Here is a 26,187-nt window from a genome sequence, read left to right on the forward strand (position 1 = left end):
AAGGAATTGGTTGCTCAAAGGGAAAAAGAAGACTGAAGAGGTATGATGCATCATTCAAAGGTTCTCATAGAAACCCTGGGATACTGTGTGTTGCAGCTGGACAATAACTTTTTTAAAGTCAGTGCTTGTATAAGATGTGTAATGGCCCCCTCTAGCCTCACCACCTGGATACTTCTTACCAGTGGAAACAACCACTGCCTCGACAATGTAAATCCCAATAACAACCCCCTACGCCATGCTATTAAAATGATCTAATTGTCAATTAAAAGCTTGAACAAACAGATAGGACTCACCCTGTGCCTTAAGGCTTGCCAAACTCTGGCTCTGACACACTACCATATGGAGCAGATTTCAGAGGACTGGGTCATCCACCAAAAACACCCTGCCATCTATCCAGGAGAGTGCAGTCCAAGGAACAAATAGCAAGAGCAGCTTAGCAGATCAGAGCCATGATGAAGGCAAACTCTCAGATAACAGAACCCAAGACTGAAGGTTTAATATATTGTAACCAATATCTTGAATTGCATCCAGAAGTGATCAGGTAACCAATGCAGAGCATGGCTCACTAGTGTTGTGTTGTCATGGTGGCTCACTCCACTCAAGAGACAAGACAAAGCATTTTCACTACTGGAAATTTCCACGTGTATATCAATGGTAGCATCAAGTGGCAATTTAGCCATGGAGTTACAGAGATGTAGATCGCTATGGTAGGGTCTGTATCAAAAAGGAACAGGTGTGTCTTGTCTGACTAAGGTTTTTGTATAGTGCCTGTCTCAGTGATAACTAAACATTAACATTTCTAGCCTTGGAGACAATAACAAGTGGTTAAAGTCAGTATGTGGCATCACTGCCTCTGGGGAATCCATCTATCTCTTTTTATTTATGCCACCTTCATCACCAAAGTATCTGACAAGCAGAAGTGGATTGCAATAGGATATTGTCAGGACTGTCTGATAGTTAGAGCCAGTCCTGGCAGTTGGTATTCCTGGGTTCTACTGCTGGGTCTGCCAGTGACTCTGTGACCTTGAGCAGTCACTGAGGTCCAGATCCTCAAAAGTAGTTAGGCACCTAACTCCCATTAAAATCAATGAAAGTTGGGTGCTGTGATGAGATGTGCTCCACACACTTGTCCTGAAGGGATTAACATAGGCCAGATGGGCCAGTTATCAAGCAGGGAGGTGCGGGGGGTGGGGAATAGTTAGGCTGAGAGGAGAACCCTGATTAAGGGAAGCTCAGTTCTGCAGGAACAGGTGGGGCTTCTATAAAATCAGGGAGCTGATAGCAGAAAGGAGGCTGCAGGGAGGAGCGCTGCAGTCACTCTTCCGAGGACGAGGGAGAGAAAGGGATTTGGACCCAAGAGGAAGGGTTTTTAGTAAATCCAGGAGATAAGAGTTTAGCTAGAAGGGTGTAGAATGCAAGCCTGGGATAGGTAAGTTATGAAGTAGTTCAGGGGAGTGGCAGAAGGTTTGTGCTATTACTGATGTTAGCTGCTGGAGATAGGGCCCCTGGACTGGAATCCAGGGTAGAAGGCAGACTTGGGTTCCCCTACCAGCCACTGAATGAGTGGTGCAATCTGGGCAGTGAACTTGAAGACTGTCTGAGTCCATTTGCTCTAGCCACTGAGGGAGTGGCTCGATGAAGGCAGTGGGACTGCCTGGGATGGCATGGAGGACTGTGATAATACCCTGGTAGGGGAGGACTCTTGTGACTTGACTGGACGACTAAGCCATGAGGATGAGGTACAGCGGTTCCTGGGGAGGCAAGAGAGAGGCCACAGACCAAAAGAGCAAGACGATGGACCGAGGAACCACAAGAAAAGAGTGTCAGGCTGGCAGATCCCAGATGTAGCCTCAGATGTGGCCAGTAGGAGGCACCACCTGTGATGAGAAGAGAACCCTGTGACAGGTGCCTAAACACCTTTGAGGAACTGGGCCTGACCCTCTACTGGACTCCACGTAAAAAACATACAGTACCATGCTTTTCTACTCTACAATGGTTTTAGTTTCTATGTCTGTAAAATGCTTTGAATCCTTGAATGAAAGTGTTGGGTAAATGCAAAGAATTATTATTTATTAAGAAAGATCGAATGGATGCCCTCTCTTGAGAATTGGTTTCTGGATTCTTTTCCCCTTGTCTGTTACATTCCCAGAACCATGGTAGGATTCTTCAGTGGTAGTGTCTCAGGCTGTATAGCAAAGAAGACTGTTTTGAAGGGTATTCTACTCCTGGCAATTTGGTCATAGCTTCTAAGCAGGTTCTGCCAAAAAGAAAATTGTAGGAACCGCTGTTGTAGACTGCATAGTCATTGGCTTATAACAGAGAGCCAGTAGCAAGAATTCATTATACATTCACACAGCTGCAGATAAAGAGCACCTAAAAATGAATGGCCTGTTCCAGACATCTGTGATCTGATATTATTAGATAGCATTAGTATCATCCTATGCTAGCTTCTGGAATTATTGCATACATCAAGGCATCTAATTTCCCCTCCTCCCCCAACAAATCATTGTTTCTGTACAGCAGTTTGTCTAGTGGTTAGAGCAGGGAAGATTAGGTGCAAGAAAGTTAATCCATAAGGGAACATTGTTGGGAATAAAACAGTAAGTTGTAAATATTTGGATAGCAAGGGTTGTTTCAATTAAGTTTGTGGTTACTGTGATGTAATTCTCTGTGGCAAAAAAAACAAGAAGTTATTAGCTAGAGAGCGATTTTCAACAGCTTTAAGGGGAGTTAGGTGCCCAATGGGAGACGGATGCCTAACTCCACTTATTATGTCTGAACACTTCTCTCAGGTACCTCAAGATCTTCAGAAAGTGGCAATTGTTTAAAATGTAAATCAGACAGTGTTGGTTACATTTTTGAACAATCTCTTTCCACTTTTGGAATCTGACTGAAGTTTTACAGACACTAACAGGTCACCTTTTAGGGACCACAACAGTGGAGGATTCTCCCCCTGACCTTTTCGAGCTGGCAGTGCTGCAACTCTGGGCATTAGTAGCAATGTGTTCACATGCTGTCAGAAGTCCTGATTTTCCCTGCCAAAGGATTATGTGAAGGAGAATGAAGGCCGGTAGATGCATTGTTCAGTGTTACAGTTGTTCTGTCTTCTTTTGTTTGTTACTTTATTTGTACTTCTAGCTTATCTTTTAAAGCAGGATTTTCAAAAGTGCTCAGCATTAGCTTAACTCTGCTCCGACTGACATCAATGGCATTTTTATCAATGATTTGCTGAGAGCAGATTTAGGTCTTTTGGAAATTCCACCCTGATTTTCTCCCACAAAATAGCCTTTTGAAAGAGAGGGGCTATATTTCTAATAGTTACAGTATACCCCCTTGCTAAGATCTCTGGCCTACTTTCCCCACTCTGGTTTCACTTGGCCCCCAACTCTGATAGCTAGTACCTTTCACCCATTTAGGATCTCAAAGCTTACAAGCATTGAAGTGCAGCTATCTCTGTAGCTCTAAAATCTTTCTGCAATCTTGTACCTTTGACTTAGCCGGTTAGCCCATAACTGCCACTGACGGGAATCAAGTGGTTGTGTCATAATATGTACCATGTTATATTCGTCATCCACACACATTTTTATTCTTCCCCAGGGCAGCAATAGAGCTTGCTGAATGTGGAAAGAAAGTTTTATATTACATATTCTTTACATATTGCCCAGCAATCAGGTGGTGACAAGTCTGGGCATTTTGAATATGATGGCAAGAGCTTTAGAATTGGGAACAAATGCATGCATAACCACCAGTAATTACATTCTAGCTAGGAGGTGCAGAAGAGGCTCAGATATCTATAGCATTATACCAGGGTGGAAAAGTGTCAGGAATTGCCATAAATGTAGATGACGCTCATATAATACATACTGAATACTACATGGGCTAAGGGTGTGTGTGACCTGTGTTGGATACTATTGACAGATATAACTTCATTTGGTTAGATACAGAAACCTAAATTAATCACTTACAGGGACTGTATTTGGGATGTGCTTTAGCAGGACAGGAATAGTGCTCCTACCTGTGCCATCAAAGTGAAGTCAGATTTTGATCCAAATTGACATCATTGCAGGGGCACTCCATAAATGAGGTGAGAATCTAGCCCAAAGTCTGAAGTGAAGGCAATTCAGTTCCTGGTATGTCTCTTTTAGAGAGTCTAAAAATGAGTTACATAGTGCCATATTAATCCATAAGTCAAGTATGATTCAGGCAGTTAATTTTCCCAGTGACATCTTCTCTAACTTGAAGGGACCACTTCTTCTCAAATGCCATCCATGCTAATGGAGATCCAAGCTCTCCTAAGGAAAATGAATAATTTTGAACTGAAAATGTACAGACTGCATTGTGGGGAGGGCAGAGTATATTCAACTGGGAATGTAACGAGCTAATTTGGTTATTGGATTATAATGTTAAATGTTAAGAAATACAAGACTCTTCATGTAATTCACCTTCTCTTTTCCTTGTCAAATTCAAATCGGCTATCATCCTGTCTGATCAAATGTAGGAGTCCAATCTCCTACATCCTCAGGAATGATTCTACATTCTATGTGCTTATTATTTGTATTACAGTAGCAACCAGGATTGGGGCACAACTGTGCAAAGCCCTGTACATACACATAATAAGATCCACTCCCTGCACTGTAGAGATGACAGTCTAAGTAGACAATACAGGCTGAAGGTGGGATAAAGGGTATTATTACCCACATTTTACAAATGGGTAACAGAGGCACAGAGAGAGAATAAATGACTTGCCCAAGGTCACACAGGGAATCTATGGCAGAGCAAAGAATTTAAACCAAATCTGCTGTGTCCTATACCAGTGCCTTTAATGCAAGATCATCCATCGTCTCTGATTTCTCTGACCTTTGCATGATCACCTGTAATGACTGTGTCAAACTACATTACTAAACAAACTAGTCTGAATTAGTCTAGATTTTTCCTGTTTCTAAAGCATATTGTGTCATTTCATTAGGTTGCACCTGTAAAACCGTAATCATTTCCTAGAATTCTTTATATTAGATTTTGTTTGTTTATTTGTAAATGCACCTGCATGCAGCTCTGGGCATATACACTGAAATTAAATAATAAAACATACAAATTAAGACTCATGTCTTGAATTAACCCTAAACTTGCTGGCCCTGAATTTCCACTTTATCTGAATGAAATGGCATTCATGGGGATCCACTTGCAGTTTCCTAATTCAGTGCTGTCTGTCCCCAACTTTATAGATTAAAACCAACCTCTGGAATCTGAATGTATTGTATATCTGCTTATTCCTTTTCGCAACCAATAATCAATTAACCAATCAATTAATTTGCAGTTCATACAGAGTCACAGATTCTAAGGCCAGAAGGGACTGTTGTGATCCTCTAGTCCATAGTTTCTCAACCTGTGGTACGCGTACTCCCAGGGGTACGCGAGACACATGCAGGGGGTATGCAGCAAAAAATCCAGTGAAGGGAGGTGAGCGGCAGCCGCCGACTTCTGGGGAAGCCAGGTTGCAGCTGCCTGCTTCCCGCCCAGTCCCAGCTCCCAGCTGGGAGGTAGATGGCAGCTGTCCCAGTCCTGGGAAGCTAAGTGGCAGCTGCCAGCTTTTTGGGACACTGGGCGGCAGCTGGAGGCTTGGGCAGCAGCCACTGGCTTTTTGGGAAGCCGGGCAGCAGCTGCCTGGTCCCACCTGGTCCCAGCTCCCAGGTGGGAGCCCAGTGGCAGCCTCCTGCGCCTTGCAAGTTAGACTCGCAGCTGGGTGGCTGCCACCCGTGCCCTGGCTCTGAGCCGAGAGACAGCTTCCCATGCCCCAGTTTGAAGACGGGCAGCAGCTGCCTGCCCACATACCTGGGTCCTAGCCTGCGCGGAAGCCTCCTCCGCCCCAGCTTGGAGTAGGTGGCAGTCACGCACCTCCCAGGCTGGCAGCCAGACGGCAGCCGACTGCAACTTGCCCAGGTGGCAGCTCCCCTCCTCGCTCAAAGCCCAATGCCCAGAAAGCCAGGTGGATATCCTGGGCTTTACCGGTAGGCTTACTTGTCAATTTCACTGCTCTGGTTGAGCAGTGAAATTAACAACTATGACAGCCCCAGATTTTACCAGTATAAAAATCTTAAGATGGGCCCACACAGTGTGATTTGCCCCAGGCCTGCACCCACCTTGGATTGGCCATGGGAAGCGCTGCTATACACTCTGGTGGGCTGCTAGTGTCTGCTCATACCTCACAAGTTCCCACCTGTGTAAGAGGAACATCACGTGACCGTGCCATCAGGCCATAGTGATTGGCTGGCATTGATCTTTGCCCCTACATGGAGGAAGGGGAGGAGGAAGGAGGGGAGAAGCAGCAGGGGGTTTTGTGATCTGCCACAACCACACAGCATTGCAGAACTCAGAACTCTCCTGCTTTACGAGAAATACAGTCATCCAGCAGTAAAGGGGGAAAAGATTGTATTTCTCAAAGTGGAAAATTGAGTGTTGGGGTACTTATTAAAATTTTCAGAAGTTAGGGAGGTACTTGCTACTTAAAAGGTTGAGAAACACTGGTCTAGTCTGATCTCTTGTATAATGCAGGCCATAGAACTTCTCCAAAATAATTCCTAGAGCAGATCTTTTTGAAAAACATCCAATCTTGATTTAAAAACGGTCAGTGATGGAGAATTCACCAAGGTTCCACTTTGCAAGCAGCTATACACAAGTTGGACCAGATCTTCAGCTGAGGTAAATCAGCATAGCCCTATTGAAGTCAGTGGAGTCATGCTGATTGATAATAGCGGAGGATCTGGCCTATTGAGTCTAGTTAAAGCAGGAACGTAGCTACTATGAGAATAGTCCGAGCCAATCAAATCTGCATTTATACAGGTCTAAGGGTTACATTTTCAAACCAGTGTGCAGGGAATTGTTTGCACAACTCTTGTTCCCTGCACACAAAGTTGAAAATGTATCCTAAATGTTTCAGTAGCCATCATCTGTGATGACTTGGAGTGCCAGAGAGAGAGAGGTCATAATAAAATAAAAACCTGCCCCCTGAAAGATTTAATTTGCACCACGGGAAAATTTAAAAGTGGAATGCAGATTTTTGTCTGTTGTCGTAAGGGAATTGATAGTTTACTCATACGAGTTAAGGCAATATTATTCAAAGCATTATAGGCAAGTACTGTACAAACCTTGTGAAAGCAATTAAATATCTAATAGCAGTCCAATTAAGTTATTTTTATTAATAGATGATGAGATACTGTTAGAGTTTATTTGTAGCCAGCAGTTTAAGTACATCCTAAAGGTTACATACTGTAGCAAAGAATTTAAGTAATCTAGGAAGGCAGCAAACTATGGTTATAAATAATCATTCAATCTGGATTTTTTTAAGAGATACAAATAAAAATGGTGGATTCAGCTAAGAAATTGGCAATATATTGACTCTCTACATTCCTGAAGTTGAAAGTATATGTTATCTACAATGAAAAACCCAGGGAAAATTAATGTTAAAATTATGAATTGTCTAAGAGAGTAAAATTGTTTCCATCCTTCAAAAGGTTCCACAAGGGTAGTGATTTCAGAGCGGTAGTCATGTTAGTCTGTATACAGCAAAAACAACTTGAGTTCTGTAGCACTTTAAAGACTAACAATTTTAATTTCAGTAGGCATAAGCTTTCGTGAGCCTCAGCTCACTTCCTCAGATGCAGTTGGTAGAAATGATACAGCAAAATAGGAAACAGAGAAAATATATAGAAGGCAACATTTACATATCCAAGAGCATAGATAACAATGGGGAAGCCGGGTACTTGAGGCTTAATGACAACCATTGAGTAGGAAGTGAGAATGGGTCATCAGAGCAAATTACTTCTTGTAATGAGATAGCCATTCCAAATCCCTGTTTAAACCCAGTTTGAATGTGTCAAGTTTGCAGATAACTTCTAACTCAGCAGTTTCTCTCTGAAGTCTGTTCTGAAGTCTCTCTGAAGTGTTTTTGGAGAAGTTCAGCAGCTTTCAGGTCAGTGACAGAGTGCCCTGGGAGATTGAAGTGTTCTCCGACTGGTTTATGGATGTTATTATTTTTTATGTCTGATTTGTGTCCATTTATCCTTTTGCGAAGTGATAGTCCAGTTTGGCCAATGTACATGGCAGAGGGGCATTGCTGGCACATGATGGCATATATAACATTAGTGGATGTGCAGGTGAATGAGCCCCTTATGGTGTGATTGATGTGGTTAGGACCAGTGATGCTGTCACTAGAGTCGATGTGTGGGCAGAGTTGGCAATGGGGTTTGTTGCAGGGATAGGTTCCTGGATTGGATTTTTTGTAGGGTGTATGGTTGCTGGTGAGTATTTGCTTCAGGTTGGGGGGCTGTCTGTAAACCAGGATGGGTCTGCTGCCCACTGCCTGAGCGAGAGAAAGATCATCTGCTAGGATAGGTTGTAGATCTTTAATGACGTGTTGGAGAGATTTTAACTGGGGACTGTAGGTGATGACCAGTGGTGTTCTGTCGTTTCCTTTGTTGGGTCTGTCCTGTAGTAGGTGACTTCTGGGTACCCGTCTGGCTCTGTCAATTTGTTTCTTCACTTCTCCAGGTGGGTATTGTAGTTTTAAGAATGTTTTATAGAGATCCTGTAGGTGTTTGTCTCTGTCTGAGGGATCGGAGCAAATCCGATTGTATCTTAAGGCTTGGCTGTAGACAATGGATCATGTAATGTGTCCAGGGTGGAAGCTGGAGGCATGAAGATACGTGTTGGGGTAGTGATGTAGCTCAATAGCCTGCACCAATTTGTGCAGTCTTATCTGCATAAGTCAAGATGTGTGGTCAGCTTGCTTGTTTGTTTGTCATTCAGATTCAGTTCCAACAAAAGTTAACAGTGAATCTTTATCACCTTTCAATTTGCTCCCATATCATAGTGGATAACTGCTTTATGAATTAATAGCAGCTTTTGCAGTATTTGCTGCATGACATTTTCAGCAGGAGACAGTATTTGGAAAATGGTTAAGTATTGACAATCTGCCAGTATTCAAATTATTCTGTTTTACATCTCTCCTGATAAAGCACCTTAGCAGGCCAAAGTCAGCCCTGTCTAGTCAGCAGAGTTTTTTGGGTTTTTTTTGCATAGCAGTGATAATTAAGATCATGCTTGAAATTAAAACACCGAAAGGATAGGTTGAAATGATGAAGAGCCCTTTGGGAACCGAGTGTGTGTTTGAAAAGCATCAGAAAAACACCTGCCTATGGTCACAAACTGAGAACCTGATCTGTAGCACTTATTAGGCTCCAAGAAGGCTTGTCCTAAATAAATTCAAACTGAACCAGGCAGTCCCACAGAGGTTTCCAAACAAACAAACAAAAAAAAAGCAGTTAGTAGTTTCTGGGTCAAAAGCTGCCAATAGATTTTAGGGATACATTTTTAGTGAAGTGCATATATATGTCATTAACAAGTAAAAATAATTGTGTATGCATAGTAACTACTACACAACACTTTGAAATGTTTTTTTCCTAGTAACAGCAGCAAAGACAATTGCTTCCCTTCCACACATATTCTTAAGTCACAGAGCTAGCTCTCCATTCAGCAGGAAGATTTAACTATAATTTCTGTTGGTGATTTCTTATCACTCTCTTTTACTGTTTTTTAATTATTATTCAGATATAAATATTGCCATTAAATTACATAGCAAATACAATGACATAACTGTGCAAATGCAAATGCAGAAATAATGTACATTTTGGCAATTGGCCGTAATATTAAAGCACTGGAGGACAAGTATTTAAGATGGACTTAAACCTGCTGATGATTTCATTTGAAGTTGATTCTACACTGAAATTGAAATATTCTAAGAAGAACAGCAAATTTAGCAGTCTTAGCATTAGTTGGATTACCATGGAGTAACAAATGGTGAGAAAACCAACCTGGCTTTAATGGGAAATCCCTGATGCTAGACAAGTTTCCAATAGTAGTTCCAGCTGGACATCAAAGAAGTACACTTTCACAACAATTTTGGGAGATAGATGCATAAAATCCACCTTATCATTTGTTGATGTGATTTGTATGTGTACATGCAGAATGCTTACCAAAATTTAACCCAGAATATTCAAACTGTGTCTATTTCAAAAGAAATAAAAACAAAGCTATTCAGAATCACATTGTCATCTTGGGATAATTTAGGCAAAGGAATAGAAGATTAACTTAAAATAACTGCCCAGCTCTGTACATGTTCAAATCCACATATCAAAGCCTTTTTTGATTCTCAGAATGTGAATTGATGACACTAATAGAATAGGACTATGCTGATACACTCTGCAGTTCTGCAGAATTTAGTGATATGGTTGCTTCTCTGCAGGAGAAGTGATGGAAGCGAATGAGTCCAGTTTCCAAAAGGAATGGGCCTCAGAAGTTTCCCAAGAAAACTTGCATTTGTGAGGAGTGACTCCACTGACATCCATGGAGTTTCACCTGGTTTATCTCTGTGTAAGTGAGATGAGAATTAGGCCGGTTATCTGTACAACTAGTTCTCATCTTTGGGAAAAGATTCTATTGATTCTGTTATTGGTGTTTTCCAAAGACGTCATCCTGCCTATAAGAGGTTTCACAGGTTTAATCTTTTGCCTTTATGTTTCTGCACACCAACAGGGAATCCTGCTAGATGGGACACAGTTTGCAATGAGTAATGCATCAGACAAACTCTGCCTCTTTGTCTGTTCATGGAAAATCTGGGAGCAGATTGTGATTCTTACATGTATTTGCTAGTTGAAACATTCATAAAATTTTTCTGAAATTATTTAAATTTCTGTAGATTGATTGTTAACACTTGTCTGCTTGAATTGTGATGGGTAGTTATGAATGGCCAGATAAATCATGTAACTTAGCTTCTGCTCTCTCAGGCAGAAGCACTCTCAGCACCAATTCTTGCATAGCTGAATTTAAAATTCAGGGTCAGCAAATACCTGCCAGATGTGACTCAGACATTCACTTTAAGCAAACATTTGGGCTAGTACCACTGAGTTGCTTGCAGTAGGAAAATTAACACCAAATGAGTGTGTGTGTGTGGCCAAAGTGAACTCATTTAAAAATGAGTGCAAGTTTAGTGAAAAAAGAGTTCTGTATCACCTAACTCAAGACATAGGACTGGACCTGAAGCAGAAATAACCCCATCCCTTCTATCCAAGCTTTTGCTTATGGGAGAGTCCACAAAGAGAAAAAGCATTCCCCTTAGAGAAGCTCTTCTCAACCTCAACAGTGAGTGAATGAGTGAGGGCTGCAAGAGATTTGTCCATTCTCTCCTATGTCCATTGTTCATGTGTACAGTTCTCCCATGCCTGAATGATTAATTATGAAGTTGTTTTTAACTAAACTTGATGGCTCTTTCTAATACTTTTACCGTGCTGTATGCAATGCATTACTACAGTTTTAAAGTTCTAACAAACAAAGAGGGAATGATAATCCAGTTCTAATTAAAGAAATAGGTTTCTATTGCTAACAGGCTCTTTCACTCTGCTCCAGTATTATGTCACATGCATGTCTTTTTAATACATGCCAGCTGAGATGACATTAAAGTGATAGAATGATCACTATAATCAATTCAATTCAAAAGAGTTTTATGGCTTAAACATGAACTTGACTTTCCTCTGAAACTCTGTCTTTACATTTAACATTGTCTGAGCAACAAAGTACAAGGTTGCATCTTGATTTGAAAAAAAATACAGCCCTGAGATGGCAGAATTAAAAAAAAAATCTTCATGTATCTGTAGGTTTTCTTATTTAACTCGTATTTTAATGCAGTTCAAAGGACCTCAATATTTATTGATATTGCCATACTAGCCTGAGTCAAAAAACATTCTCAAGTGGAAGAAAATCACACTGAGCTGCCCAAACAGAAGAGCTAGTGGAGGAGGCATCTTAAAGTTTTTATTTCCATAGTTGTGGTATATTAAACCATGCAAATTGACACTGCAGTACATAAAAATTATTCATTCAACTCAAAGGCAGCTGTAATTGATGTTTCTTTGCTTTTAGAACATGAAAGTATGGGTTGCCTGAACGGAGTGAGGATGTGTGTATTACTGAATGCCAGTACATTGTAATGCCAGAAAGGCTTTAACATGTCACTTGAAATGATAGGCTAGTGCATTTTGGCCAAATAAGCACATTCTCCTTGGCCCCTCACAAGCAGATGCATCTATTAAAGAGACAATCATGTTGATGCTGCAGTATACAATTACAGCAGGGAAAATAAAACACCAAAGGAACAGCCTAATTTTGAGCTAATGGAATCCATACATATCATTGTTTTCATATTTTAATCAGTGCCTTTAAAATCTACTTATGCACAATACTTTTGAACTCTTTTCTTGTACAGGGTTTATTTTTTCAAAGCCCTAGGGGTTCTGTAAAAACTCTTAGGATTCTTGTAAACCCTTTTATTTCTCTTAAAGTTGGCAGACTGACAGGCTTTAGTTATTCTTAGTGCTAAATTATTTATCTTCCTTTCCCCTCCTAGCCCTGACTTCTGAATCTTTAACTTGACTCTTGGGATATATCTGGGGCCTTTTTTCCATTTAAAATAAAGCAGTTTTCATCTTTTGTCTTTAATTTTTTATCATGAAAATTGTACATACAAAGTTTGAATAGCTAAGTATCTTAAAGGTACAATGTCTAGATTTTTTTAGTTATCATTTTCAGTAGAATAACCTTACTACATAACGAACAATTTCAAATTTAACTTGTTTATGACAGCTAGTTCACCATCTGAAATCACTGAAGCAGTGGCATCTGGAGTTGAAATTTTTTAAAGGCACCAATACTATCTTATATAATGCTAGATCAGTCCCAAGGCTACAGTATGTAGCTTGATACTGTATTATGATAAACAACAGGATTTGCCATGCCAGAACATACATTTGATCCTTCAAATCCAGCATCCTGCTGAATTTAATATTACTTCACTGCAAAGGGATTAATGGACTTTAATGGGACTTAAGCACATACTTAAGTACTTTGCTGAATAGGAATGGCATTACTCAAATGCTTTAAGTTATGCATATTCTTAAGTGCAATGCTGAACTAGGGCCTTAATGACTTCTGGTGGGGAACTAGCAGCACATAAACTCTGAAGAAGCAAAGATCTTTTTATGCAAATGTCACTAGTGTTGGAAAAAACAGTAGCGAGAAATATAGAAAATATTAAATAAACATAACTATAACCTAAAAACAGTTTTTCAGAGTTAACCATAATTGTTGATGGATTTTAATGCTTATAACTCCCTATGCACAAAGACAGTAATATAGTATACTCCCTAGAATGTGAATAACCTATTTAGCATTTTAAGGTAGATAGTTTTGTAGCTGCAGGGTCATATATTACACTTGTGATCCATGCAGGACCTGTTAGTCAGGCTGATATTTTGAAGAATTGTCTTACTTTACTTTGCATTTTTGTTGCTATATAAATGATGTAAGAGCAATATGGACAAAAAAAATAAAAGATTTCCTTTTAGCTATAGGAATAAGCATTGCCAAAATATATGTTATTTGAAGAGTTCCCCAAAAGCAGAAAGACAAATTGTCCAGACTAATAGAAAGAAATGGGGGTATTTTTGTATTGTTAATCTGACCCCTTATTCACGCTTTCTTTCATATATTCTGACATTTAACACTGATAAACTATTGATAGATTTCCAAAGCAGAGATCTTAGGTCTCTCTGGAGGATCTTGCTTTTGGTGACAGCTTGTTTTTAGAGGATTCTTGAGCTGGTGTGGATTCAGAGCTTTGTTTGGAAGTTGACATTAATCACATATTTAAATGTGCTACTTCTGGTTACATAATTTAGCCTGGAGGAGAGCTGTACTTTTTAGGTTAGTTAATGAAACTTTTGTCTTCTTCACTATTGCAGTGCTTTGCTACAAATCTTCTAGTTACTGCTCTCCAACTTTTGCAGTTGGTAGGAAAGTCAGTAACTAAGGCCCTGATTCTTTAACTTAAGCACATATTTAAGTTCATCTCTATTCAGCAAGGAAAAGTCCCATTGACTTAAGTGTGACTTAAATGTGCTTAAGTGTTTTGCTGAATCAGGGTCTAAATTAGTTGCTAGTTCTAAGTCTTTTCATCATGTTACTCCAATTTGTTCTCTTTTCAACATGTAGCATGTCCATGTACAGACTGCCTGTTAGGGCTCTGATTTAATAAAGCACGAAATTATATGCTTTACTTAAGTACATGAATAGTCTCATTGACTTCAATACAGGATTGTAGAAAGGCGCTATGGCCTTCCTCAGAGCCTGGGCCCAAGGAAGGGTCGTGACGCCCCTGCTGGGGAAAACGGGGCCCTACAGGCCAAACTGCCTGGCAACAGAGGGGCGGAGCCAAAGCAGGAAGGGGAAGTATAAAAGGACGGCCTAGAAGCTCAGTAGGGAGGAAGCTGCTGCTGGAGTCAGACATGTCTTCCTGGAGGTGCAGCCTAGGCCCGACCCCGATGCTGTTTGTAGCTCCTGGCCCACCGAGCGGAGCATCCAAAACCTGCCCAGATTGCCGGGCCCTAGCGATTGGACAGGGCTGCCAAGCCCTAGTGATTGGGTGGAGCTGCCAGGCCCTAGTAGCTGGAACGAATCACCGGAGACTCCTGGGTGGGAAATACCCCCTGAGGCCAGCCCTGACCTGGAGGAGCTGCCTGATGCTGGGGGACCCCGGGAGCTGAGGGAACCCTGTGGACTGGAGGAACCCCTGGGACCTGGAGGAGCTGCCCTCTGCTGATGATGCAGAGGAGTTCCTGGACCTGCCACCGGTCGATGGGGAGGGACTTGTGGGCCTGCCGCTCGCAGTATGCCCCAGCGACCCAGAGGGAAACTGAGGCATACAGCTACCGAGGGACCGGGGGAGGAAGTGGCCCAGGGACAGCCGGCTAGCAAGTGGCTGAGTCAGGGGCTAAACCCCATCAGCGTGTTGTGGCTGGAGCCCTGCTGATTCAGTGGCAAACTGCTTTGCCACTGCTTGGGCCCTGGGCTGGGACGCAGTGGAAGCGGGTGGGTCTGCGTCCCCCTTCCCTTCTTTCCTAACCACCCCGGGAGGGAGTGCTATTCTCTGCATTTGCAGACAGACGATTCCGAGCTCTACTGGCCCTGCCTGCCTGCAAGGCTGGGGGCCACAGACTAGTGTACAAGCCCCACCTGTGGGAAGGCCAGGGGCTGCTGACTACCCAACCAGCCCTGCCCAGCTTGCGGGCCGGGGGCATCAGACTGCTTTGCCTGCCTTCCCTGCCCTGCCTGAGGGCTAAGCAGGGGCATCAGACTGCTTGTCAGCCTGCCCGGCTGCGACTAAAGACTTGTGAATGGGCACTGCTTATTCCCCCTAAAGGGAGATGCTATGGCCTTCCTCAGAGCCTGGGCCTGAGGAAGGGTCGTGATGCCCCGGACGGACGGTGCCACCAGCTTACAAGGATTTACACACCCGCTTAACATTAAACATTATCTTGTGTGCTTTCCTGAATAGGGATACTTTCCTCAATCTGGGGCTGTATGCTTAAAATTAAGCATGTGCATAATTGCAGTACTGAATTGGGGTATAAAGATCCACATACATTTGCACACATGAGCCAGCTCATTAGATGGTGTAAATCAATGTAGCTCCATTGATTTCAATGGAGCTACACCTGTTTGCACAAATTGAGTGTCTGGCTCTGTGGGTCTGATTCTCCATTGCCTTGAACCTTGTGCAGTCATTTACACCTATGCAATTTGGGTACTTTGCATGGGTGTAAATGGTTGTATCCATTTATACCCTCGGGGGAGAGTAGAGAATCAGGCTCAGACGCCTTCATCCTCCATTTTTAAAGCTAACCTGCAAAATGCACAAAGTAAAACTTAAATGTATCAACAAATACAAACTGAAAGGTTCACGTGTATCTGGTATTAGCTCTGCTATGAGATAGCTGTAAAGTGGTAAAAGCATTCTGAAAATCAGCATGCACATGAGCATATGGGGTTTGATCCTTCATTACTGAAGTTAATGGAAGTTTTGGTAATTGTTTCAAAGAGAGCAGGATTGGACCTGTAAAGCCCACCTTTGCTTCTGATTTCCTCTATCCAACACTGCCATGATACTCAGGCCAGAAAGAGTATGCAAGGCTAATTGTATTAAATCTAGGGCTTTTGCTTTCTTTTAATGTTCTTATTTTTCCCAAGTCTTGAAGTGTCTTCTTGAAAAATGATTCAGAAATGTAAGTTTGATTGATGGATTTTCTGATCACATTATATGTGAAGATACTCAAGATGAGTTACCTGGCTGTCTGTTTTACATGCTGCTAGGAGATATGCTACAGAAAGGTTAGAAATTGGATAAAGCAATAAAAAATATATTGTAGAAGACAGTTCTGTACTGTCTTATCTTGTAATGGTAGTTCTCCAGTTCTAATTTCTATGAGTATCATTATCAGTAGAAGTGTTGTGATAGCTATGCTTTTTTCCTGTGTTCTGCAGGTACAAGTCAAAACAGGATCAGCATTCCATGAAGGACTCTAGGGTGTTGCCAGGTAAGGATTTCTAGCTGTCTGCATTATCATACCCCTCAAGTGAAGTCTTTTGGAAACTGAGTAGCAGTGTAATATCAGGATCAAAATAACTAAATCATGATGATGATCATGACCAATTGTTTTTATTACATTTTCAAGACCATTAAGTGACAGTCTAGTCCTAATTTCGTAGGCCTTTGTTTCAAAACATAGGATTTCTTCAACAGCTTGTCTATCACAAAATGATAATAGTTTTAGGTTCCTCTGAAGTGAATCATAATTCTCTTGTTGTTAAATCACTGTTTGTTTGGTGTCCTCCATAACAATTATGATTTATCTTGGATCTGGTTATAAGCAAATTCATGGAAGCCTTTTAACCTCACACTCTCAGTGACACCAAAAGATAAACAGAATCACATATGGAAGAGAGCTCTCACAGTAGGAACTTACTTTACTTTTGTGGAGGTATGGCAATAGACCAAGAAACCTGCACTAAATAGATTCTTGCTCTTTCAACCATGCCTAAGTAGAAGAAGCAATGTATTCTGCTATCTCATGATCTCAGGTCCTCCTCTTGGGGCCAGATCCTCAGCTGATGTAAATCAATGTAGCTGAGTTTAATCAATGGAGCTATGCCTATTTACACCCACCATGGAGTTGGTCCTTCATGTCCAAGGTGTGTTGGTAAGGCTGGATGGGGGAGGCAGCATATTATGACCTCCTGATTTGAAGGAAGAGATTGATCAAATGTCCTACTGGACTAGAAGGGGTGAGAGAGAGTTTTTTCATACACCAAAGATTGTTACATTTTTCATTTTAAAAATCAAGTATTTGATATCGTATCCATTTATAAAAGCTATTCTTGTGATTGTTTACCAAAAATATTGCTGTTATCATGGAACTCTCACTCTTCTGCTGAAAGAGGAAGATATTTTTGCAGTCCTGTGTTGAGCACAGGAACTCAACAGTGATGAAATAGAAGACCAATTTTTATTAACTACTGTTCTGTTATCAAAGATGTGCATTTTTAACAGTGAAGGTAATTAACCATTGGAACAGATTGCCAAGGGATGTGGTAATTCTCCATCACCTGGAATCTTTAAACCTGGATTGGATATCTGTCTAAATTATCCTCTAGCTCAATTACACCATGTCAGACTTGATGATCATAATGGTCCCTCTGTGCACAAAAAATATACACAAAAAGAATAGCTGTTTCAAAACTTATCTGATTGATCTTGCATATTCGAATTCTGACTTTATTGACTCTGTTAAAACGACAGATTGCATACCCTAATTTGACTGGTCTACTCAATGGATCATTGTCATTTGCAATATTTGCTTTCATGTGTCTATTTCATTTTTATACTCATTACTATAGAGCTATAACTTTTCTTTTCATTTTTTAAAGTTGGTGACCTCTGAAGGTTTTTGCATCTATGGAAGTTTCATTGGTGGAAAAATATCAGGTATCATATTCTGGAGAGTGTATGGCCCATTAACTTATGTCTATTAATGGCTGCAAAATTCATAAACCTTTACATAATTTTCTTTAAGTACAGTAGTATTAGCTTTTATGATAATTTTACTGTTATTTATGATCCCAAAAAATGTCCATCGAAAAGAGAGAGAGAATCACATAAGAAGCCTAATTTGTAGATACTTTAATAGCTTATTGTAATTGTTGCAGGCTCTATTACAGATGAAGGAGGTTACAAGGCCTGTCTTTATAAACTGAGAATAATTCTTTGTAAAGAAAGGTATATTATTAATGGTGGTTTTGAAGTGATTTCTTGGGGAGCTGCAATAATTCATTCATAAATTCCATTCAGCTTTACTTCTTCATAGTTTGAAAATATTTGTGTCTGTACCATTATGGCCTGATTACAGTCCTTTTTTGTCTGTGTGCAGCTATCCTGTTCTTTGCACTGATGTTTTTAAAGCTCAAAAATCAGTAGCAAATGGAATTGCTTTCAGTACAGGAGGCTGGTCTGGAGAAACTCACTGTTTGAGTTTGGGACCCACACTGACCTGGTCTGATATCAAAAGGAGTTCAGAGCACTTGGCACTCACCAGGACTGGGCTCTTTGAGACTGATCCTGCAAACACTATTTCATGTGCTTAACTTTACTTGTAAGAATAGCTCCACTGAAATCTATGTGACTGGCCACAAAAATATTGTGCATAAAAGCTTGAGTGCTCTAAAGTAGACTCCTGAGCATTGCTGGTATATCCCTAAAACTACTGAGACTGTCTTATTTCTTTAATTTAGTAATAAATATCATGCCCATCTTTATGGCATCTGGAACATCACATATGGAAGGAAAATATTCATGTATAACTGCACACAGTTTACAGCAGAACTAACCCTCTCCTTATGAGCCACCTGCCCACTCCCACCCCAAAAAGCAGGAAAAACAAATAGAAGAAGAAAGTGCCTTTATAGTTTTATCTGGTCAAAGAAAGGTTTGGTTAAAAAGATGAGCCATGCACAAGACCAAAATAACTTGGTCTCTCTGGTGCACCACCAGGTGGAGTGAGTTCCACAGCCAAAGACTCTCCATTGAGGATACCCTACCTTTCAACCTCAGGGGTTGTCAGCAAGATCTAATCTAAGCTGCCACAAAAGTTTGCATAGGGATAGATGGAATCCTTGCCATTGACACAGGTCAAACTAGGATTTCATCCAGGCTCTTACGTAGCCAGGTTCCCTTCGCTCTCCCCTGGGCATTGTATCCAGTGAGGAAGTAGGACAATGCCCAGGGTGTCCACATATGCCATTCTTACAGCAGTTAGCTACTCTAAGCAGGCCAGTTGATGCATTCTGCACTAACAGAAGTTTCTGAATGGTCTTCAAGGGTACATTGCAGTCATTGAAGCTAGAGATGACAAAGACTATCACTATTAACTCAAATATAGGCTGTTAATTAGATTCCCATACATTTTTATTAGTGAAGATCTAAAGTTTGACCATTATATATATTAATTAGAAACCCACATGGCAAAACTGCCAGGTGCCTAAAGTGAATTGTATGATTTTATTTCCATATACCACTTATTCCCTACTTTAATACAAGCACTCCATTTAAAAAATAGTACATGGTGTTGTATTGTTGATGCTGCTTCTATGGGAGAAAGTGTTCCTTCAAATATAGAGGATTTCTCTTTACTGCAAAGTTAACTCAAGTCATAACTCAAGTGTTGTCCCTAATTCAAGGCCTTTCAACAAACAAAACCTCTTACCTCAAGTATGGTGCTTTTTTGTCTTGAATTGGCTGGCCTGTCAAGAGGCATAGGCTACCATGCAACTCATCAGCTACAGACACAATCACTGAGCAGTAATCCAGTCACGCTCTTCAGCTCAAAAGTTATTTCACAGTGTGGCCGCTGTCACTCAAGCTAGGCTAACTCAAGAAGAGTTAATTTTACTGTAGATAACTTAATGCTGTAGTGAAGACATAGCTAGAGAAACAAAAGATTTTGTTGCAGTGGTGTACTGAGGGGGGGGTCGGAGGGGGCCATGTTCCCGGATGCCAGCCTGGGGGGGGGGCGCCGGCTGGGCCCTCCCCAGAGGAACTGCCTCCCCCTGCTCACATCCCCGGTGGCCGCACTGACCCAGCCCTCCGCGTCCAACTCCTCTGCCCCTCATGCTGGGTGCAAGAAGAGAGCCGCGAGGATCCCAGCCACTCAGGGGCCAGGTAGGTCCCCACTGCTGGGCAGCCAGGGGGCATCTGCCTAACCACTGTCACTCCCGACCTGGCCCCTCCAGCGGGGAGTGGAACAGCTGCCAGGAATGTCAGCGGGGGGCGGCTCCTCCTCCAAGGAGCCAGCTGGCACTTCCTGCCCCTGCAGGCTGGTGCACGGTGGGGATAGCCCTCTCGGTACGCCACTGCTGCCGCACTGGCTGCCCCCCCCAGTGGAGGGGTGAGGAAAAGTGGGAAACAGACCCCCCTGCAGCTGCTGCTGCCACCGATTGGGTGGGGGAGGCACAAATACCAGTTTTGGCCCTTGGGCACCAAAGACCCAAGGTATGCCACTGCTTTGTTACATGGAATGAATGAAAGTGTCTGATATTCTGTAATTGAAACAACACCTTTTGGGCCAGGCTGTGCAGTTGATTTTTAAGCCAAATTCCCCCATTGATCATACTCACCCTTGTTTGTAGTTTAAATGCTGCTATGGGTCAAATTTTCTGCTCGGTTGACTGCAGTGGAACTACTCTGCAATTACACTGACGTAGTAGAGAGGAGAAGTTGATCTAGTACTTCTAATAAAGAGGATCTCTTGGTAAGATGTTCAGGAAGCAGGGCTTAAATAAAAATTCATTGCTTCAGATTTTCTTTAGTAAAAATCTAAAGAAAATTTTAATTAGACAACTTAAAATAAACGATTGATATATTTTAAAGTAAAAATAAAATCAAGTGTCTTAGGCTCTAGTTTATAAGAAAGTTTTGATCAGTCCTCTACTGATAATTAGCAATCTTCTTGGATTTGGGGTTTATTACAAAAATACTGTATCTTTTATTTTAAGACTTGTGCAGAACACTTTCCCAGAGCTGATTTGAATTACTCTTCAGAAAGCTGCAGCTGAAAGCAACTGTGAGCGCCCTTCCCCACAAAGCCCCTAGTGCGGTCTATTCAGGGATCATTTGACAGTACCTCAAGAATAGGCTTCTTGTGCTGTTTAAAGATTTTAGCATGACAACGCACAGGTCTGAGTATCAAACCAATTACATCACATGGCGAAAAGAAAAAACCAACTTGTTTTTCTCTGGTAGAAAATCTTATTTGAATAAGGAAAGGTGTGCCAGGCAGCTGGCTTAATCCTTATAGAGTGATCTGTCTACCATGGAATGTTCTGAACTGATGCATTGTGAAAATAATAATTTCATTCCAAGAATGGATAAACAGTAAAATGTAAAGAGATCTGAAAGACAAAAATTGCTAAGATAGCAAATGCATACTTTTTATACATCCAGGGTATACGTATTTATTCCAGGGCTTTGTGCCTCGCTGTTGTCAAGAAACAACTCCACAACATAGAAATGACCTTTCTTGACATTGTTTTCAAGAAAACCTGCACCAACATATATAAATCCTATATAGAATTCCATTCAAATGGATGGAGCTAATGGAGCATGATACTACAGACTGCACTGCCTGCTGCATTTTCCTACACCATGTTTAGGTGGGTTTTTAAAAGTAGCAAGGCATTTTTTACTGTATTACTTTGCAGTGCTAGTTCCTTTAGAGAAATCAAATTCCAGATCAAGAAATTTGATATTGTATTCCTTTTCCCCTGATTTAAATGTCATTGTATTTTTTAGAACAGATGGCAGGGGAAATAAAGGAGGGGAAGATTTGTATACAAAAAAACTTTCATAGATTGATGAATTCATAGGTTTTTAAGCCCAAAAGGGACCATTATGATCATCAAATCTCACCATCTGCCTATCAAAGGCCAGAGAATTTCACCAAGCTTGTAGCTTCTATTTAAGGGACCATTATGATCATCAAATCTGACCATCTGCCTATCAAAGGCCAGAGAATTTCACCAAGCTTGTAACTTCTATTTAAGCTGGGTTTAAAGACTTCAAGTGATGGAAAATCAACCACAACCTTAGGTAACTTGTCCAATAGTTGGTGAACGACCTTCACTGTTAAAAATGTGCGTCTTCTTAAACTGTGGCCCACAATATCATTTCCAGTGCTCCACAGAATTAAATTCTTGAGAACCAAGCCACGAGAGATATGGGTGCTGGGTAGAGTGATGCCATAGGGATATCTTTACCTAAATAGGTCACAGAATTAAAACATTAGACAACTTTTGGTAACAATACAGTTTGGTCACAGATGTCATGGATTTAATGAAACTCTGTGACTTCTTTGGCTTCAGCCCATGCCAGAGTGGCAGGGCTAGAGCAGCTGCAATGGTGTAACTTGGGTCCCGTCGGTGGCAGCGGGGTAGGGGGTGTCTGCGGGTCTGTTTCCTGCTCTCCTCCACTCCCCCCACTGTGGGGGTGGTAGTTGCAGTGGCAGTGGTGTACCAAGGGGGCCACACTACCATGCACTGGCCTGAGGGGACGCTGGCCAGGCCCTCCTCGGAGCTGTCCCACGCTGACATCCCCGGTGGCCGTGTTGACCCAGCCTCTCTCATGGTGAGCGGGAGCGACGGGCCAGGAAGATGCTCCTGGCCCACTCGGTGGTGGGGCCTACCTGGCCCCTATGCGGCCGGAATCCCCGCGGCTCCCTCCTTGTGCCCAGTGTGGGGGCGGAAGGGTCGGGTCAGCGTGCTCCCCCATCCCTCGGTATGCCACTGAGCAGCTGCCCAGCAGTGGGATGGGGCTGAAGCAGCCACGGGTTTGCCCCCGCCACATGAGTTGCAGCAGGGCTGGAACAGCAGCCAGTATCCCAGACTGTTAGTGCGTTTCCCCTCCTCCCCCCCGGCCGGTATTTTTAGTAAAAGTCAAGGACAGGTCATGGGCTTCTGTGAATTTTTGTTTATTGCCTGTGACCTGTCCCTGACTGACTTTTACTAAAAATACCCATGACAAAATTTTAACTATTGGTTTAATAATACCTACCATAAGATTCTGCATATAGTCTGCAAATTCTGACATTGCATCTTGGCTTGTGATGGGGTGCACCACTCACCGCTGGAATTACACCTCCTCCTGGCTGTTCTGGGGATTAGCTTTGTGCAGTTGACACGCACTCAAGCAGTTGCATGCCATCTCTCCCAAGTTTGCAGCCCCTCTCTTGCTCTTCATACTGCAGCCTCCTCTTCGTGACTTGGCCCTTCGGCCAGGTCACTATCCCTGTTTTCTTCTTCCAGGGTTCCCAGGTCTTCCTTCAGCAATCCTAGCCAGTCTTCCAATTCACTGTTTCATAGTGCCACTCCCTCAGTGGCTGGCAGAGGCATCCGGGCCTGTCCTGTACTCTAGATTCCAATCAGGTTTGTTCCCTTCTGGATCTTGGTGCCTTTCCCAGAGCCCTTTCCTTACCATCTTGCGCTTGCCTCCATTCCCCAGGGAGCAACTGCAGACTAATTCTCTGTGTAGCCCCAAACCCTTCTCCCTGGGAGTCACTGCAACCCATTTCCCATCACTTCCCCTACTGCCGATTTTCTGCCATTATAAATCCAGTCCAGTTCATTCCTCATCAGCTGGGCTCCTTCATGGTAGCCACTTGACTGTCCTCAGCTATGACCTGCAGGTTTAATTAGCCCCCTTCTCAATCCATATTAACTCTTTCCGGGCAAGTGTGGGGTGAACACCCCATCACATAGCTGTTAGATTTCAGTACATTTGAACTGAGGTTTGTGGGGAAGTCTGTGGAGAAACAGTTCTTACTTTAATGATTTTATAGGGCTAAACCTGCTCTTCTTTGCCCATGATCACAGAGGACATGACAGTACTGGAACTGGTACAATCCTGTGGGGCCCGAATGGCAGAACCTAGCAAAGGGGAATAGCGTCCCTTTTGGAAACTCTGGATCAGTGATCTCCTGGGACTTCCTGAACTCTGGAACAGTGATGGGGACAGGAAGGGATGGTGGATACATTGTTATGTGGCTTGGAGTAGAGGATTCCTTTCCCCTCAGCCTTGGTGCTTGGAGTACATCTAAGTACACAGCTTTGTTCCTCCGACTCTGCACTGAGAACATATTTGAGACCTTTTATGGGCAGAATTTTTTTGCTGAAAAAGGAGAGAGTAAAAGGAATATAATATGTGTGTATGTAAGCAATAAAAGGGAAATAATGAAATTTGCAAATTGGAAGGAATATCTTGAAGAAATCACATTGGATCTAAGGGTTTCCTTAACCATGGAAAAATGTATTCTAGTGGTCCAGTGCCCACTGTTATGCATTCACAATTAATACCACACCAAGAAAAAGAGGACAATTTTTGAAAATAACATTGTCCTGATAGTTATGCACATGGAAATAGCATGCAATTCTAATACCAGTGTATGAGAAGGAGGAGGCTGGCCCCAACACACGCTAATAATTCCCCAGAAATTTTGTTATGCCTCTTAGTTTCAATTAATGAGAGCTGAATTTCAAACAATGTGGCTCTAGCAGGAATGTTAGCTAAAGGCACAAATGTGTTTAAATAAACAAAAAACAACTGGCAATGCTGGTGCAATCTTAAGCCATGATCCTATAAAAGCTTATGAACATACTTAACTTTATGCACTGTGACTAGCCCTATTGTAGTCAATGGGGGCATAAAGTTAAGCACATCTTTGTGGGATCACAGCTTTATACTTGATCCTGAGAGGACACAAAACATGCTTTCAGGTATAATTTTAAATATTTAAAGATTGTTCCGTGCATGAGAGATCTTTTCTAATGCATTAGGGCAATCCTTCAACATGTAAAATGTTAGTACTTGTTATGTGTACAATGTTTCAAAGGCTATCACATCCTCAGTGAATTTAAAAAATATATATTTTAGAAACAAGCTGTGGTGCAGATTATTTGAATGTGGAGCTGTTGCATTTAGGGGAATATTTAATATTTGTGTACTTTATAAGATATACTGTCAAAATTAAAAGAATACCCAAGTTTCTTTCCTTCCCTACATTCATGTTAAAGGGCCACATCCTGTTTTTTCCTTCAATGAGAATGTTGAAGAAGAGGGTAGAGCTGTAGCAGTCAGCGCAGGTTCAAGTCATTCTGTCTCCCCTGACACTGAAAGATGGAGTTTATTTAGCAGCGGCTCTTATGGGTTCTCAAGAAACTAGCAAAGATGAATTCTTCCTCCACAGCAAGTAGCAGGCTCTTAAAGTATGGCCTGACCATGTGCAGCCTAGTTGGCCACACCTCTTGAGGTCCCTGGAGTGCTGCTGGCACTCTAGCCAGCCACTCTGTCTGTCAGGGAGCGCTTGTGACAGTGTTCAGCATGACACCTATGAGCCTACACTGGCATATGGAGTAAGTCTCCTGAGCTCTCCAGCTCCCCAGTGTGACTGTGCAGGGCTAGGTACAGTTTAACCCTCTTTATTAACGTAAATGCCTAAGTGCCTCGCATTTTGGTGTTAAATGTGAATTATTCTATAAGGGAAAGGATAAGAAAAATGCATTACAAAGGAATCAGATCCAGCATCATAAGCAACTAAAATATCAGGAGCTCGTGCTCCTGAATATATGGTGGGTCAAGCTTGACTGTTGGGCCTTCACCCTTACAGCTGAACTTCACACTGAATTAAAAGGCAAGGGAGAGGGTATGTTGGTGTGTTTGTTTCTTTTTGTATTTTGCCTTGAAACCATATCTCTGCATGTTGGGCTCTGATTCTGAGTTCCATGACATGGCAGCAGGGAGCAGTATATTTGGATCTGGCTTAAAATATTCATGCTGACTATTTCTTTTAACCTTGTTATCCCCTAGGAGCTCCTATTCTTCCTATCTTTCCTTTACATTGGGATAGTTTGCAGTTGTGCCTTCAATATTGTTTCTTTGAGAATTTGCCAGCTCTCCTGAACTCCTTCATCCCTTAGATTTTCTTCCCATAGGACCTTAGCTACCCATTCTATAAGTTTGTTAGGTTTTTTTTTTTTTTTGGTCTATTGTCCTTATTCTGTTGCTCTCACTCCTTCCTTTCCTTATAATCATGAAAACTATCATTTCATGATCATTTTCACCCAAATTGTTTTCCACCTTCATATTCTAAACCAATTTCTCCCTGTTGGATATTTATTGTTTGTTCCAAAAATGCCTCAAGCACC

General features: G+C 41.9%; 1 protein-coding gene across 3 annotated transcripts in view; it reads left to right on the forward strand.

Annotated features, from left to right (window-relative positions):
- The window catches only part of MORN1 (MORN repeat containing 1), a 123,062-nt gene that overhangs the window by 89,550 nt on the left and 7,325 nt on the right, over positions 1-26,187 (forward strand). For 2 of the 3 annotated variants that reach the window (XM_067566745.1, XM_067566748.1), the window contains one exon: positions 16,426-16,478. In XM_067566745.1, the coding sequence (XP_067422846.1) occupies positions 16,426-16,478 (53 nt within the window). Of the gene's footprint in view, positions 1-16,425; positions 16,479-17,868; positions 17,927-26,187 lie in introns of all 3 variants that reach the window. The other variant, XM_067566746.1, reaches the window with a different exon arrangement.

The sequence above is a fragment of the Emydura macquarii genome, unplaced genomic scaffold, assembly GCF_026122565.2.
Source record: "Emydura macquarii macquarii isolate MOO-44397 ecotype Brisbane River unplaced genomic scaffold, CSIRO-AGI_Emac_v2 contig_2768, whole genome shotgun sequence".
NCBI lineage: Eukaryota > Metazoa > Chordata > Testudines > Chelidae > Emydura > Emydura macquarii.